The sequence below is a fragment of the Sinocyclocheilus anshuiensis genome, unplaced genomic scaffold (genome assembly GCF_001515605.1).
Source record: "Sinocyclocheilus anshuiensis isolate Anshui unplaced genomic scaffold, SAMN03320099.WGS_v1.1 scaffold690, whole genome shotgun sequence".
In the NCBI taxonomy this organism is placed as follows: domain Eukaryota; kingdom Metazoa; phylum Chordata; class Actinopteri; order Cypriniformes; family Cyprinidae; genus Sinocyclocheilus; species Sinocyclocheilus anshuiensis.
In genome coordinates, this window is record NW_015547715.1 from 574,398 (window position 1) to 591,182 (window position 16,785).

At 37.3% G+C, this 16,785-nt stretch overlaps 1 protein-coding gene across 1 annotated transcript in view; it reads left to right on the forward strand.

Moving 5' to 3' along the window:
• The window catches only part of LOC107704161 (tetratricopeptide repeat protein 28-like), a 289,547-nt gene that overhangs the window by 5,301 nt on the left and 267,461 nt on the right, over positions 1 to 16,785 (forward strand). Inside the window, 1 exon segment of the mRNA XM_016507027.1 lies at positions 9,064 to 9,351. Coding sequence (XP_016362513.1) covers positions 9,064 to 9,351 — 288 coding nt within the window.

Here is a 16,785-nt window from a genome sequence, read left to right on the forward strand (position 1 = left end):
CGGAGCTCAACGGCTCTGAACGGCTCTAGCCCAAGCTGTGATATAAACGCTATTGGCTATTTTAAAAAGGGGCGGGGCTGCTTGATATGTCCCGCCCTGTCTTCCTGTTTCAGTTAAAATGACGTCAACACAGAGTAACGCTGCGTGTTTCTAAGCATTTCAGGGGACCTTTAACGGAGCATATGCAAAACGCTTGAACCGGAAGCGGCGAGACCCGGTTAACAGAATACGGAAGTCTGTTGCGCATAACCCCTATTGTCATAAAAATAATATCAGAATGCAAATATATATTAATGTTGCTGAAAACAGGCTTAATTTTCTTTAAAAATGTCACTTTCATTTTCAGAAAAATGTAATTTCGTGTCCCTGTCATTTGATTATGGTGTTAAATATGATCAAGTGTGAGACTTCTGGAGGTGCAGCTGGATCACTAACAGTGGGTACTAATCCATCCTTGAGTTTGAACTTTTTAGCAAAACCTGCCTTGAATTGTCCCTCGTTCAGAAAGCAGAAATGTAAAATGATTTGCGCAGACATAAACAAATCGTATTGGGTGGCGCATTACCATCAGAAACAAAACTGTGTCCTCACTGGCTCTGATGTCAGGAGAAAACGAAGACTCTTATGTTCACTTTTACATCCACCTGCAAGACACATTATATTCAAACACCATGTAAAAGTGAATTTTGCATCCGGTGTCCCCTTTAACAGGATTGTTTTTGTATACTATTGTAGTATTCATTAACATTTTGAATTAGCTTTTTTATTTTCTGTTTTCATTTAAATTTTAAGTTTTAGTGATTTTGTTGTGCTTTTGTCATTTCTGTAGTTTTTTCTTTAGTTTTAGCTTACATTTTTGAATTGCAGTTATTTGCCAAGGCAAAATTTCTAATTTCAAGTTTGTTTTTCACATAATATTTACATTTTATTTTATTTCTGCTTTAGTTTTAGTAATTTTAGTACTTCAACTTAAATTTAAGTTAACATTTTTAATTTATATTTAAGTTTTTTTCAAGTTTATATTTTTCACGTAATTTTTTTTTCAGTTTTAGTAAATTTAGTACTTAAATGTATTTATTTCAAGGCAACACTAATGTTTGTTTAGTCTTTTTAGGTTTAAATGTTTCATCTAATATCTATATTTCATTTTATTTCAGATTTTTTTAATTAACGAAAACTATTTTTAATCGTTTTAGCTTTAGTTAACTTCGACAGCTCTGGCTCTTGACAGGTTTATTGAGATTCACTTTATTCGTTTCGAGGGTCACAAGAAGATTTCCCTGTTGTGTTTGTGGGAGCGTGTCTGTGTATTGTCATGACGCGTGTGGGCTCTAGACAGGTTAAAAGGCCTTGTTTGCATGCTGACGTTAGCGTCTGGTGGTGTTAGTTGGAGTTTAAGCATCGGCTCAGCTCTTTGAAGTGAGTGGTGATCAGACAGGAAGAACACGACAGGAGGGGAAAACAGCCTTTATATATTTTTCGCAAATCAATTTTCACACCATGCTTGGATAATCCGGCGTCCTCTGGCCGACCCTGTGCTGTGTTACTAATAACAAACACACACCATGCTAGTACCTTTAAAGCACTGTGCTCAGTGTCCATCGTGTCTGTGTTTATGATGTGCATAAACAGACGTCATATTTAGTTTATTGATCATTAGGGCAGGAACATCATTGTTAATGTTGCTGCCTCATTGTTCTGTTGTGCTATAGATTCTTTTAAAGAGGTCTATAATACCTGGAGAGAGCTTTCACTTAGCATTCACATTCATTTTTGCAGCAGTTGCATAGCTAGTAGGTGAAAAGTTTATGTTAAGGATTTTTTTTTAAAGAAATTAATATTCAGCAATGATTCTTTAAATGTGACAGCAAAGACATTTATAAAGTTAAAAACTTTCTATTTAAAATAAATGCTGACTTTCTGTTCATCAAAAAATTTCTGAAAAAAAAAAGACAAAAAACTATAAAGCTTGTATAAAATATAAAAATGTTTCTTGAGCAGCAAATCAGCAGGATTTCTGAAGGATCATGTGACACTGAAGACTGGAGTAATGATGCTGAAAATACAGCTTTGATCACCGCAATAAATTACATTTTATAATATATTCACATAGAAAACAGATGTTTTAAATTGCAATAATATTTCACAATATTACTGTTTTTTAATCAAATAAATGTCGCTTTGATGAGTATAAGAAACTTCGTTAAAAACATTAAACATCTTAATGATCCCAAACGTTTGTGTATGATTTGGATCAAATAAACGCAGCCATGGTGAGCATGAGATGCTTCATTCAAAAACAAAATATAACTACAATAAAAAATGTAAATATATAAATATAAAAAATAAAATAAAATAAAAAGAAATATAAAAATGATAATATATATATATATATATATATATATATATTATTATTATTATATACATTTTAAATAAACAAACAAAATAATAACAAAATAAATAAATATTCCAAACTTTGGTTAGTGTAAATGATCATGGAATTTATTAAATAACTATATCTATCCTACTTCTTGCTTAATTTCAGTTTCTGAATACCAAATAGGCATCATTGATGTGTAAATTTGGGAGGTCATGTGTTTCCATATTTGTTTTTGTGATGTGAAAATGAAAATGTCATATTTTCATAATATGACTGGAAAGTGCATTCAATAGTGAAGTTATTCCAAGATCATTATTTGACAGTACTGGTTTGGTTTTTGACCAACATGAGCTCAGATTTGGTGCCGTCTTGATGTTCTCTGGCCATTTGGATTCAATGATAATCAATCAAATCACTAATTGAATTAATCCGTGTCCAGAGATCACTGAGAAGCCCGTGACTACATTCAGCATGCCAATTATGATGTGTGTGGTCAGTCTACGGCTGTTATTTTTGGACTGATGGATGAAGCTGGAGTTGTACATGTGCTCGTGCTGATCTACATTGTGAGGTCTTTGCTCTGTTGTCTCAGCTGAAGATGAAGATGACCACCGGCTCCATCTCTGCACTGATGCGGCCAAATCTGTCTGTTCAGAATGACCTCCACCAAGGCTCTCATTATCTGCCCGTATAGACAGCGGCCAACATAAATACGGCTAACGCTGTTATCTGTGTCTGGCCCTGGACGGGGTGGATGTAGATTCCGCCAGACTTTCCTGAAGCTTCAGAACAATAGGACACGTTCAAACCACACCACAGAACTGAATGTTAAAAACAACAATCAGAGTGCAAAAAGAAGCATTAATTGACTTGCTGGTGGTTGTTCTGGTGTCAGAGCAACTTTCATACTTTCATAATTTTTGACTGTGAGTTTTTAATTGAGAGTTTAGCTCGTTAATCTGTGACTCATGAGGCCATCCCATGGAGAAATTATTATTTAATCTTAATTAGATGTCCGACGTGAAAAAGACTATTGAACTATACAAATGTGTGCATGTTTTATGTGGTTGATGTTAATTGAATTATATAATGTGACTTATGTTCTGGAAAATAATAGCACTTTATTATATACATACATGAATTGCTATCATTTTTCAGAATGCATATACAAAAATCCAAAATGCTGAATATAAATAAAATACAATAATAAAAATATTGAATGATGATTGGTAATATACAAATACTGACATAATAACGTTAAAATGTAAAGTAGGCAAAGACAGAGAGAGGATAAAATATTAATAATAATAATAAGTATTATTTATTTATTTATTTACAATTTCTGGTGATGTTAAGGTTTTATTGTAAGGCTATTTTTAATCCATTTTACTGTGCACCAAAAAGTTGGAAATAAAACAAGATTATTGGAGTATGTTTTGCTGGAATTACTATTTCAGTCATGTTTAATTCCGTGTTACTTGCCGTTTTTCTTGCAATTTAGCAATTTCTGAGTGAAAAATGTTTCTCCACCAAATTTCTTTCAATGCAGGTGAAAGTCAAAAGTCCAGTCACTTGGATGAATGTAATACTCTATGTGTTGCTCAAATTGAGCTCTTCCTATGAAGCACATGACTCACAATTGATTTAAATTTGGCATTAACGTGTTGCTAAGCAAACATTACGCACACGATACTGGGTTAAATATTGATTTTTTAATCATTATTTTACAGTGTTGAATGAAATATATTGGTAATCATCTGCCATCTTGGATTCATTTTGGATTCACAGAGCTTGTTGCAGTGCACTCTGGGATTGAAATAGTCTGGGAAGCATAGATTACTGCCTTAGATTTTGGCTAAAAGAAGGTATTTTAGGAGGACGCATAATGTGTTTGTCTGCGTATTACGTAGGCGTTTAAATGATGCCTTTAAACGCTTTTGATGTGGGCGGCTCATCAGGTTTCGTGAACTTCTCTTTCTGACCCTGTTTTCTTGCTTTATAGTCTCTCAGAGGAGCTGAATACACTATTTTTCTTTTCTATTTCTCACAGTCGTTGAGCTGTTTTGCTTCTTGATGTTGTAAATCAGTATAAAATTTAGCTTCACTCGCTTTTCTTTGCTTCTCTTCGCGTTTGTTTTCCATCCAGCTGATGCGCCGTATTTCTTCCTGCCCATTTTCGTTTCTCTTCTTCTCTCGTGCTGTCGCTCTAACGCTCCGGCTCTTCCTTTTGGCCTCTCTGGAAGTAATCACGCTGTGCTATCCCAGAATTCCTGCAGAAGGGAAGAGGGGTGTGGCCTGCGTGTGAGATTACAGGCTGGAGTGGCTTTCTTCGGCTGCCGTTTTACTTTCTCTCTCTCTCTCCGTGACCTCACGGCCAAAACAATGAGCACGGCCTGATGCCGGCGTTGTGGCTTTGGAATATATGATATTATTTTGAAAGAAATAGCTTTAGCAATTTTGACCCATTTTCCTTCAGTCTTCCTCAGTTATTTTAGCAAATGTTTTGCTGTGCTCACATAACCGAATCTCTCTTGTACATACAGTGGGTATAGAAAAGAATCAGCCCCATTTAAAATAATGACATTTTGTTGCTTTGCAGTCTGAAATGAAGACAGACACAGTTTTTGTTTTATCCAGTGCAACTTCAAACATCCAAGTGAAAGATAAAACACCAACATGTCATAAAAAAAATTAAAAACCAGAATCACTGAGTTGGAAAAAGGATCAGCCGCTTGTGTCAGTATTTTGTTGAACCACCTTTTGCTTTAATTGCAGCCTTTAGTCTGTTGGGATTTGTCTTTACTCACTTTGCACATCTAGACTTTGCAATGTCCGTCTTCATTTCAGGCTGCAAAGCAACAAAATGCGATTAAAAGGGGGGTGATTCTTTTCTATACCCACTGTATATGTAGTCTTCACCATATCAGCTATAATTGCCATTCTATCATCAATTTAAATCAATATAAAATGAATAAATATATTCTGATAAAGCCAACATTGGAATCATAGCTTAATACTTGGAATCATAGCTGTTAATCATAGCTAAAGCCAACCTGGAATCATAGCTGTTTTACTAGGTTTCAAAAATATGAAATGCTTATCCAGCTCCAGTTCATTATTTTAATGCTTGATTTCATTTTAAACATGAAAACAGGGAAATTGGTACAGATTTACAATTCATCTCATGTGCCCTTCATATCAAATATCATGCATAAGCAATGTCCATTCATAATGTTTGCATATGCAATCATTATAATCAGTATCATGATTACTGTATTTTTTATCAAATAAAGGCAGCCTTCGTGAGCAGAAGAGACTTCTTTCAAAAACATTAAAATCTTACCAACCCCAAAATTTGAACGGAAGTGAAGCTGGATAACATCTGCTTGAACATTTATGTATGCATTCAAAACAGTCTTAATTCCTCTCAGGGTTTCTTCCTTATGTACATAAACATCTCAGAACAATATTTTGGAACAATATGCTGTCAGACTTTGTTCCATGTCTCGTGTTGTGTTTTCCTTCCCCATGTGCTCAAGGTTAATGTTTATGCCCATATGTGGTTTTTTCCTGTTCCTATTCCCATTTAGTTCTATTGATCCCAGGTGTGTCCCATTAGTTTCTGTTTATATAAAGTGTGTTTTGGCCCTTGTTTCCTGTCCGCTGTCGAATGTCATTTCATGTCCTCAGTGTATCCCGTGTCTCTGTATTCCCAGCTTTCGTTTATTAAATCTTTGAAATTACTTTATTCCTCGTCTCTGCGTTCGTTCCTGTGCTCCCAGTGTGTGTGTCGTGACAGAACAGCAGACCGAAACAGTAAGCGGCGCTCCTTCTCCCGTGTTTTGTTTTCGTTTTTGAATAGTTCTTTGTTTTCTTTTATTTATCCTGTTTGTTCCCCGTGGTGTGAGAACCGCCCTGCTGATAAGCTCGCCGGCTGCCGTTGTCAAGTTCGCCAGCCGCTCCGAAGACAGGCCTCTCAAGCCTGCCAGCCCCGGAGCTCACTCCAGTGTCGGCTCCAGCCCCAGAGCTCGCTCCAGTGAGGGCTCCTGTTCCCGAGTATGGCCCACGGAGGGCTCCTGTTCCCAAGCGGCGCTCCTTCTCCCGTGTTTTGTTTTCGTTTTGAATAGTCCTGTTTTCTTTTGTTTCTCCTGTGTTTTCCCCGCGGTATGAGAACCGCCCTGCTGTTAAGCGTGCCGGCCGCGCCATTGTCAAGCTCTCCGGCTGCGGCTTACCTAAGCCCACCGGCCGCTCCGAAGACAAGCCCGCTGACCGCTCCGAAGATAAGCTCGCCGGCCGTACCGTTGTCAAGTCCGCCGGCCGCGGCTCACAGCCTGCCAGCCGCTCCGAAGACAAGCCCGCCGGCCGCGCCGTTGTCATGCCTACTGGCCACGGCTCACTCTAGCCCGCCGGCCGCGCCGTTGTCATGCCTACCGGCCGTGGCTCCCTCAAGCCCGCCGGCCGCTCTGAAGATAGGCCCGCTGGCTGCCCCAGAGCTCGCTCCAGTGTCGGCTCCAGCCCCAGAGCTCGCTCCAGTGAGGGCTCCTGCTCCCGAGTGTAGCCCACGGAGGGCTCCTGTTCACGAGTATAGCCCACGGAGGGCTCCTGATTCCCCGTCGAGCCCAGGGAGGGCTCCTGTTCCCGAGTATAGCCCAACGGGTATCACACTGGAGGCCCGCCGTCTCGTGTCTGTCCTGAGAGACCTCCAGAGCGCCCGCCCCCCTCCCTGTTGGATGTTGTGCGGCGCGGGACGCGCCTTCCGGGAGGGGGGAGTAGTGTCAGACTTTGTTCCATGTCTCGTGTTGTGTTTTCCTCCCAGCTTTTGTTTATTAAATCTTTGAAATTACTTTATTCCTCGTCTCCGCGTTCGTTCCTCTGCTCCCAGTGTGTGTGTCGTGACATATGCATTGTAAAAAGCACTACAAATGCATTGACATTTGAATTGAAAATTGTATTATCAGCCATGCTATCAGTTATCAGACACATCATATATTTATTATTTTGTCTGCTATTTGTACAACATTTCAGTGCATTAGTGTGTGCTCTTATAGAAGTTGATTTGTATTCATCTAGTATTCTGTAGTAGCGTGTGCTGTTTTGACATTCAGTTTCATGGCCTGTTCTTTCAGCTTTCCAGAAGGGCTGTACTGCTGAGCTTTGTGTTTTTTCAAGGCTTTCCTTCATACTCCCAAGGAGATTAAGAAAAAGGTTTCCTCTGTGATCGCTTTGTGCTTGCCCCTGCCAATATAATCCTAGAACCCTGCAAAGCCGCTCTGGTAACAAATGCAGGCATACAAATACAGCAGAGGTGGGTTGAATTCAACACGAGTCAGCATCATTTCTATTTAAATGGGTCATGTTCTGTTTTCTTATCACCTAATCAGTCAAGATGCACCAAAAACAATTTATCACCCTTTCTCTGATGCTTAGGCTGTGCTTTTAAGACTTTATGCAAATAACTGCTGCCCTGATTGGCTAAATGTCGTTCATGGGCGTGGCAAGTTGCTGAGTACTGGATAAGCGTTGATATGTAAACGTGGGTGTCATATGTTAATGAGTATGATGTCACTGAATCTGTCTTTTCTACTCTGTTCTCTTACAGCTACAAGCATTAAGTATTAAACTAGATTCCCACAAAATATGTATATCTGATATTATTAAATAGCTTTATATCATGAGTTGCGGTTCTGGTTTATTTTGTTTAACTACAAACACGTCACTTATGTAATGTTTGTTAGATTCTTCAGTCATTGCTATTTATAGATAGCCATATCTAATGACCATAATTGACCATATATTGAGATTATTATATATTTTCTGCTATTCTTTTATGTGCATATTGTGTGAAATAAGTGTTTGAATTGTTATAACAATTAGTGTACATATTTGCCATTATTTACATCGGTATCTGTCACTGAAAACCCTTTGTTCAACTACAAGTTGTGACGCTACTGTTCAAAAGTTTGGGGTCTGTACGTTCTTTTTTTTACTACATTTATTCAGTGAGAACACATTAAATTGCTCAAAAGTGATGAAGACATTCATATTGATAAAAAAGATTTATATCTCAAATAAATGCTATTATTTTGATCTTTCTATTGATCAAAATGTTTTTGGAGTTTAGTTTTAGAATTTTGTGAGTAGGCTATTTCTTCATGGTACACTTGTTAAAAATGTTGGGGTTTTGAAGTATTATGCTCACCAAGTTTTCATTTATTTGATAAAAAATACAGTAAAAACAGTAATATTGTGAAATTACTACTATTTAAAATAGCTGTTTTCTATGTGAATATATTTTAAAATGTAATTTATTCCTGTGATGCAAAGCTGAATTTTCAGTCTTCAGTGTCACATGATCCTTCAGAAATGATTCTAATATGCTGATTTGCTGCACAAGAAACATTTCTGATTATTATCAATGTTGAAAACAGTTGTGCTGCTTCATATTTTTGTGAAAACCGTGATACATTTTATTTTTCAGGATTCTTTGATGAATAGAAAGTTCAAAAGAACAGAATTTATTTGAAAGAGAAATATTTTGTAACATTATAAATGTCTTTACTGTCACTTTTGATGAATTTAATGCATCCTTGCTGCATGAAAAGCTTGTTTCAGTTGCCTTTAAAAAAACAGGTAATAATCTGAATCCACTAATGCGTCTCTCTGATGTGTCTCTTCCTGGGTAGTTTGGTCTGTTTGGACCGCGAGCACTGGGCAGGGCTGTGCACGCTGCCGCCGATGGCCCGGGCCTCAGCAAGGCCGAGTTCATGGAGAAGGTGCGGCAAAGCAACGAGGCCTGCCAGCTGGGAGACTTCCAGACGGCCGTGAAGCTTTACGGCGAGGCCCTGCACGCCGACCCACAGAACTGCATCCTGTACAGCAACCGCTCGGCCGCCCACCTCAAACTGGGTCAGTACCAGACTGCCCTGGATGACGCAGTCAAAGCCCGCCTCCTTAACCCCAAATGGCCAAAGGTGAGTGTATGGGCGGGGCTTCGCATCTTTTATTCCAGGTTACAGGTGAAGACATCTCTCGTTCCTTGGTCGTCATCTTCATGTGCTCTATACAGTTTTTTCCTCAGCTCAGAGAAGCAGAGATCATCTCTGTCTTCCGTTTCTTTGTTTGTTCTTTTAGCATTCATTGCAGGTACAGCAAGCGGAGAGCTTGAGAATTTGCCAAATCGCCTCTTAACGCACATTTCTCAGCTGTGATGCTAACAGGCACTCACAGCAGAACATCACGTCTGAAAAATGATCGCAGTAGTGGCCTTGTGGCAGGAGCTCATCTGCTCTTGGCAACAGGAAAAGGGCACGCTGTGATAGACTTACTAACAAACAACACCATTTCACAGGCTTTTTTTACTATATGTGACCCTGGAGCACAAAAGCAGTCTTAAGTCGATGGGGTATATTTGTAGAAATAGCCAAAAATACATTGTATGGGTCAAAATTATAGATTTTTCCTTTATGATAAAAATCATTAGGATATTAAGTAAAGATCATGTTCCATGAAGATATTTTGTAAAGTTCCTACCGTAAATATATCAAAACTTAATTTTTGATTAGTAATATGCATTGCTAAAGACTTAATTTGGACAACTTTAAAGGTGATTTTCTCAATATTTAGATTTTTTTGCACCCTCAGATTCCAGATTTTCAAATAATTGTATCTCGACCAAATATTGTGCTATCCTAACAAACCATACATCAATGGAAAGCTTATTTATTCAACTTTCAGATGATGTATATAAATCCCAATTTTGAAAAATGTACACTTAAGACTGGTTTTGTGGTCCAGGGTCACATATGCTCGCTCTCTAACATTTAGTGAGTATTAAACTAGATTAATTATATAGAGAGAATTTGATTAGTCGGATTCAGTTTCTGACATAGTTCCCACAAAATATGTTTAATTGGGCGATATTTGGCCATATTGAGATGATTAGCATTGGTGAGAACCTCGCTGATTTAGTTTCTTCATGTGTCATTGAAGTATATGCATTTTTAAATTTTTTTTTTGCACGCATATCATGTAAAATAAGTGTTTGATTCATTATAGCAGTTAATGTATGTATTGTTTGCAATCATTTACATCAATATCTGCCTTTCAAAACCTTCTTTGTTTGACTACAAGTTGTACTGTAGTTGGATTCAGTTTCTGGCGCAGTTCCACAAAACATGTTTGATATTATTTACCATATTTATATCACCAGTTGCAGTTCTGCATAATTTTTATTAACTCCTACAGATCACCAACGTAATGTTAGATTCTTCAGTCATTGCTAGTTATAGATAAACTGGTTCGGATGATTTATTAGCCGATATTTGGCCTTATTGAGATTATTAGCATTAGTTTCTGCTTGTGTCAATAAATTATAAACATTTCTGTTATTCATTTGAGTGCATATTGTGTAAAATAAGTTTTCGATTAATTTCAGCATGTAGTATACATATTATCTGCCATCATTTACATCGGTATCTGCCATTGAAAAACCTTTTTGTTTGACTACAAGTCGTTACGCTACTGTTCAAAAGTTTGGGGACAGTAAGATGTTAATGCTTTTATTCAGCAAGGACGCATTAAATTGATCAAAAATGACAGTGAGGACATTTATAATTTTGCAAACAGATTTCTATTTCAAATAAAGGCTGTTCTTTTGAACTTTATTTTCAAGAATCATGTAAAAAATGCATCACAGTTTCCACAAAATTATAAAGCAGCAAAACTGTTTTCAACATTGATAATAATAATACATTTTCTTGAGCAGCAAGTCAGCATATTAGAATGATTTCTGAAGGATCGTGTGACACTGAAGACTGGAGTAATGATGCTGAAAATACAGCTTTGATCACAGGAATAAATGACATCTTAACAGATATTCACATAGAAAACACTTATTTTAAATTGTAAAAATATTTCAGAATATAACTGTTTTTGATCAGATAAATGCAGCTTTGGTGAGCACAAGAGACTTCTTCCCCCAAACTTTTGAACGATACTGTATTAAGTCCTTATGTCTCATATAGGATGTTTGTAGCCCAGTGGTTAGTTCTGTGCTGCTAATAGAAATGTTGCAGGTTCAGTCTTACATAGGTATGACAGACTAACGTTAGAGTTGTTGATATCTTGCTCATATCTGGTGAAATTAGTGTTCTTGAGCTTTTACTGCACCTGAAATGAGTGTATCATAAGTTGCTTAGGATAAAAATGTCGGCCAGCATATTTATATTATATCAATTTAGGTTGTTTATCAATATCGCATTTTTGTTCTACTTTGAACCGGGCGACCCACACATATGTGTGCAATCTTAACAGCTCTAGTCGTAAGTATTTTGTAATCACGCAAACATGTTGGCTTTAATAAGAGCTGAGAATATTGAAATGGCCTTTTTTCTCATTCATAAACCGCCTCAACGCTCTGAGAGAAAAGCGTTTTGCGCAGACTTGAGTGGTACTTCGGTTTGGTCTTGCTTTGACCACACAGTCCTCTCCTCCCCAGCCCAAAGCACATGTGGCAAAACCCAAACCCAGCGAGGAACGTTAACCTCTGTATGCATTGCTGCCCGTCTTCTGCTTTCTGACTTTTCATTTGCTGCACGGAGCCAGAGAGGCGGGACTTTCTCGCTTGGCACAGAGAAAAGGGCAGAAACATGGGTTCAATTTTACTCAACCAAAACGTGTGAAATAGTTTTCTTTATGAACAGCGGGCTCTCTGAGACACGACAGGGGAGTGTTCGAACTAACCAGCGCCACAAGTACAGCGCTCGGGATCTAGCCGAGGACGTTTTGTGGGAACGAGCAGACAGCGATCCCTGTATCGCAGAGGCTGTGCTTCCTTTTGGAACAGAATAGGAGGAAGTAGTGGGTGTGGGGCCGAACTGCTGTTTTGTTGTGGAAATCCTGGACGGGTTCAACGGCAAACTTGTGCTGCGAGGACAATAACTGCAATAACAGCAACATTCCACCCACTTTACGGGCCTGAAACGCTGCAGTTTTGCCCTGTTACGCATATGCGGAGCTTTTCTGACAAAAGTCTCATAAAAAACACAAATAAACAAACAAAAATGAAGCTATGACTTGGCCAGGGATATTTCAGGGATTTAATGGAGTGTAGAACTTTGTCTTAGATGTTCCTTAAAAAAATGAAATTATTCAATTCAGTTCAATTAAAATAAATTAAAAAGTAAAAATTGATTGAAATTATACAATTGTTCATATAGAGTAAAAATATAGCAATAAAAGTAGATTTTTCAAAGCGATATTGTGGTTGGCTTAAAAACTTTCCTTGTATTTGAGTTTTAGTGCTCTGATTGGTTGGTTGATAAGGTGTTGCTAGGCAGTTGCTAAGCGTGTTCTGATTGGTTATATTCTGTTTTATTTTATTTTGATACTGTATGGTGTGATGGTGTAAGTTCCTCCTTCAGTTTAAATAAACACTATTGTTCAAATCTTTGAGTTTTTTTTTTTTTTAACCAAGATGCATTAAATGACCAAAAGTCACAGTAAAGACATTTATAACGTTACAAAGGATTTATATTTCAAATTAGGGATGTAACGGTATGAAAATTTCTTATCACGATTATAGTGACCAAAATGATCACGGTTATCAGTATTATCACGCATGTTTGCTGCACGCAGCTTCGCGCTCCTGACGCGGTGAGTATAAACCAGGCTCTACACTCGAAGAGCTGCGCAGCTCAAATGAGTCGCGCGGTTTCGTTATGCTTTCAGTTTTGTTTGTCGTTTGATGTTTCTCACATGCAACAGAAATGCAGCGCTTATGAGTTAAACAATGCGGTGATCGCACCAGTGCAACCGCACACAAAATTTAGTCGCACCGGCAGAAAAAATTATCGCAAAATGCGCCCATTTGGTCGCACACTGGAGCCCTGTGCAGTACAGTATTTATTTATCCTCAGTTGTTCAAATCGCGGTAATCGAATACGGTTATAGTGATAATTAAAATATGAAACGGTAATACTAACCGTGGGGTATTTTATCACGATTTATCGTCAAACTGGTAATCGTTACATCCCTATTTCAAATAAATGCTATTTTGCACTTTTCTATTCATCAAAGGATCCTGAAAAATCCTGGTTTCCACAAAATTATTAAAAAGCAACTGTTATCTAACTGTTTTCTATGTTTCTTGAGCAGCAAATCAGCATATTAGAATGTTTTCTGAAGGATCATGTGACACTGAAAACTGGAGGAATCATGCTGAAAATTCAGCTTTCATCACAGCAATAAATTACAGTTTAAAAATATATTCAAGTACAAAACAGTTATTTTGATTTGTAATAATATTTCATGATATTACTGTTTTTACTGTATTTTTGATCAAATAAATGCAGCCTTGGTGAGCAGAAGAGACTTATTTCAAATTTCAAAAAAACCCAAAAATGTTGAACTTTAGTGTATGCATTTTAATAGTCAATTTGATCACGTTCCATGTTCCATGCCAAAGTCTGATCATTTTGAAACATAGCAGGAAACCTCTTCTCAATCACTGATGTAATATAAATGGTGTAGATAGAATTATAAGCCACAGTTTAATATTGAGTGTCATTTAGTCTTGAGCACAGATCGCACTTGATCTAATGAATGAAATTTCTAAGTGTTTGTTTTTTAATCTGGACTCGTGTTTACAGCTCTGAATTTCTCTTAAACGTAAGGAAAAAGACACAGTAGAGACAGTAGAGACCTTTTTGTGGGGAAATAAGCCAGTACTTCACACCTGATAGCCAGGCAAGAGCGACAGAAGCGACAGAATGTTGTAAGTCCTTGTGTTGATTGAAAGCTGTTGATGTTTTTTCTCCTCGTCACACACTCAGGCGCCTCTCAACCCTTTATGAGAGGCCACGGCGAGTGATGAATGTGAAGAGAAGGCAAATGAATGCAGACGAATGTCTCTTCTCCTGCGAGAGCTCGAGGACGCTGAAAGACTTGAGACATCAGTGTTTTTAGCTGTATTTATGCATCGTTTGAAGTGTTTGTGCTCGCGGAGATGCAGATTCAATATGTTTTTCAGTTTACCTCTCATGATAAGAGGACTTGGTGTCAGAGCTGGCCGGTATGACTAAAAAACAAATTCAATATAGATTTTTTTTCCAGCCTTGTGATAATGTTTGATTTTGCAACTTAGAATAGCATTTTATTATTGTAAATTTTTTCATGATCATTTTTTTCTTCTTTTTTTTCTCAAAGAGAATCCCTGAGATGTATGTCGACAGTCGCTAAGGTTCCACAAGCGCAAGCACAATGGGGTTGAAGACTGTGTGTGTGTGCGTGTGTGTGCGTGTGTGTGTGTGTGTGTGTGCGCGCGAGACATGCTTTTGGACGAAACAGCACTGCAAAGCCACGCAATTAGCCTGGTGAACTGAAAAGGAAACTCAAAAAATGGAGACGTGTTTTTGTTTTTCTCGTTTCTAACACTTCTTCAGTACACTGGTATGTATATATATATATATACACTCGAAGAGCTGCGCAGCTCAAATGAGTCGCGCGGTTTCGTTATGCTTTCAGTTTTGTTTGTCGTTTGATGTTTCTCACATGCAACAGAAATGCAGCGCTTATGAGTTAAACAATGCGGTGATCGCACCAGTGCAACCGCACACAAAATTTAGTCGCACCGGCAGAAAAAATTATCGCAAAATGCGCCCATTTGGTCGCACACTGGAGCCCTGTGCAGTACAGTATTTATTTATCCTCAGTTGTTCAAATCGCGGTAATCGAATACGGTTATAGTGATAATTAAAATATGAAACGGTAATACTAACCGTGGGGTATTTTATCACGATTTATCGTCAAACTGGTAATCGTTACATCCCTATTTCAAATAAATGCTATTTTGCACTTTTCTATTCATCAAAGGATCCTGAAAAATCCTGGTTTCCACAAAATTATTAAAAAGCAACTGTTATCTAACTGTTTTCTATGTTTCTTGAGCAGCAAATCAGCATATTAGAATGTTTTCTGAAGGATCATGTGACACTGAAAACTGGAGGAATCATGCTGAAAATTCAGCTTTCATCACAGCAATAAATTACAGTTTAAAAATATATTCAAGTACAAAACAGTTATTTTGATTTGTAATAATATTTCATGATATTACTGTTTTTACTGTATTTTTGATCAAATAAATGCAGCCTTGGTGAGCAGAAGAGACTTATTTCAAAAATCTTATCAACCCAAAAATGTTGAACTTTAGTGTATGCATTTTAATAGTCAATTTGATCACGTTCCATGGCAAAAACCAAAGTCTGATCATTTTGAAACATAGCAGGAAACCTCTTCTCAATCACTGATGTAATATAAATGGTGTAGATAGAATTATAAGCCACAGTTTAATATTGAGTGTCATTTAGTCTTGAGCACAGATCGCACTTGATCTAATGAATGAAATTTCTAAGTGTTTGTTTTTTAATCTGGACTCGTGTTTACAGCTCTGAATTTCTCTTAAACGTAAGGAAAAAGACACAGTAGAGATTAAAATGGCCTTTTTGTGGGGAAATAAGCCAGTACTTCACACCTGATAGCCAGGCAAGAGCGACAGAATGATAAACTGGTTGTAAGTCCTTGTGTTGATTGAAAGCTGTTGATGTTTTTTCTCCTCGTCACACACTCAGGCGCCTCTCAACCCTTTATGAGAGGCCACGGCGAGTGATGAATGTGAAGAGAAGGCAAATGAATGCAGACGAATGTCTCTTCTCCTGCGAGAGCTCGAGGACGCTGAAAGACTTGAGACATCAGTGTTTTTAGCTGTATTTATGCATCGTTTGAAGTGTTTATATTAACCGATAATATCAATGAACAATGAATAGCAACTTAAATAGAAAAAATATATAATTTAATAATAAATATGCTAAAATTTATATTTTATTTATACATTTTTATATTAATGTCTATAAATAAACTCTGATTATTTTATATTTTGTATTATTTTAAGGCTTTTTGGCCTTTTTTCATTTTTAATATAAATATCTATATATCATATATCATAATCATTCATATTTTATACTAAAATTTTTATTTTTTTTTATAGCAAAAAAAATTATGTGTTTATGCATCGTTTGAAGTGTTTGTGCTCGCGGAGATGCAGATTCAATATGTTTTTCAGTTTACCTCTCATGATAAGAGGACTTGGTGTCAGAGCTGGCCGGTATGACTAAAAAACAAATTCAATATAGATTTTTTTTCCAGCCTTGTGATAATGTTTGATTTTGCAACTTAGAATAGCATTTTATTATTGTAAATTTTTTCATGATCATTTTTTTCTTCTTTTTTTTCTCAAAGAGAATCCCTGAGATGTATGTCGACAGTCGCTAAGGTTCCACAAGCGCAAGCACAATGGGGTTGAAGACTGTGTGTGTGTGCGTGTGTGTGCGTGTGTGTGTGTGTGTGTGTGC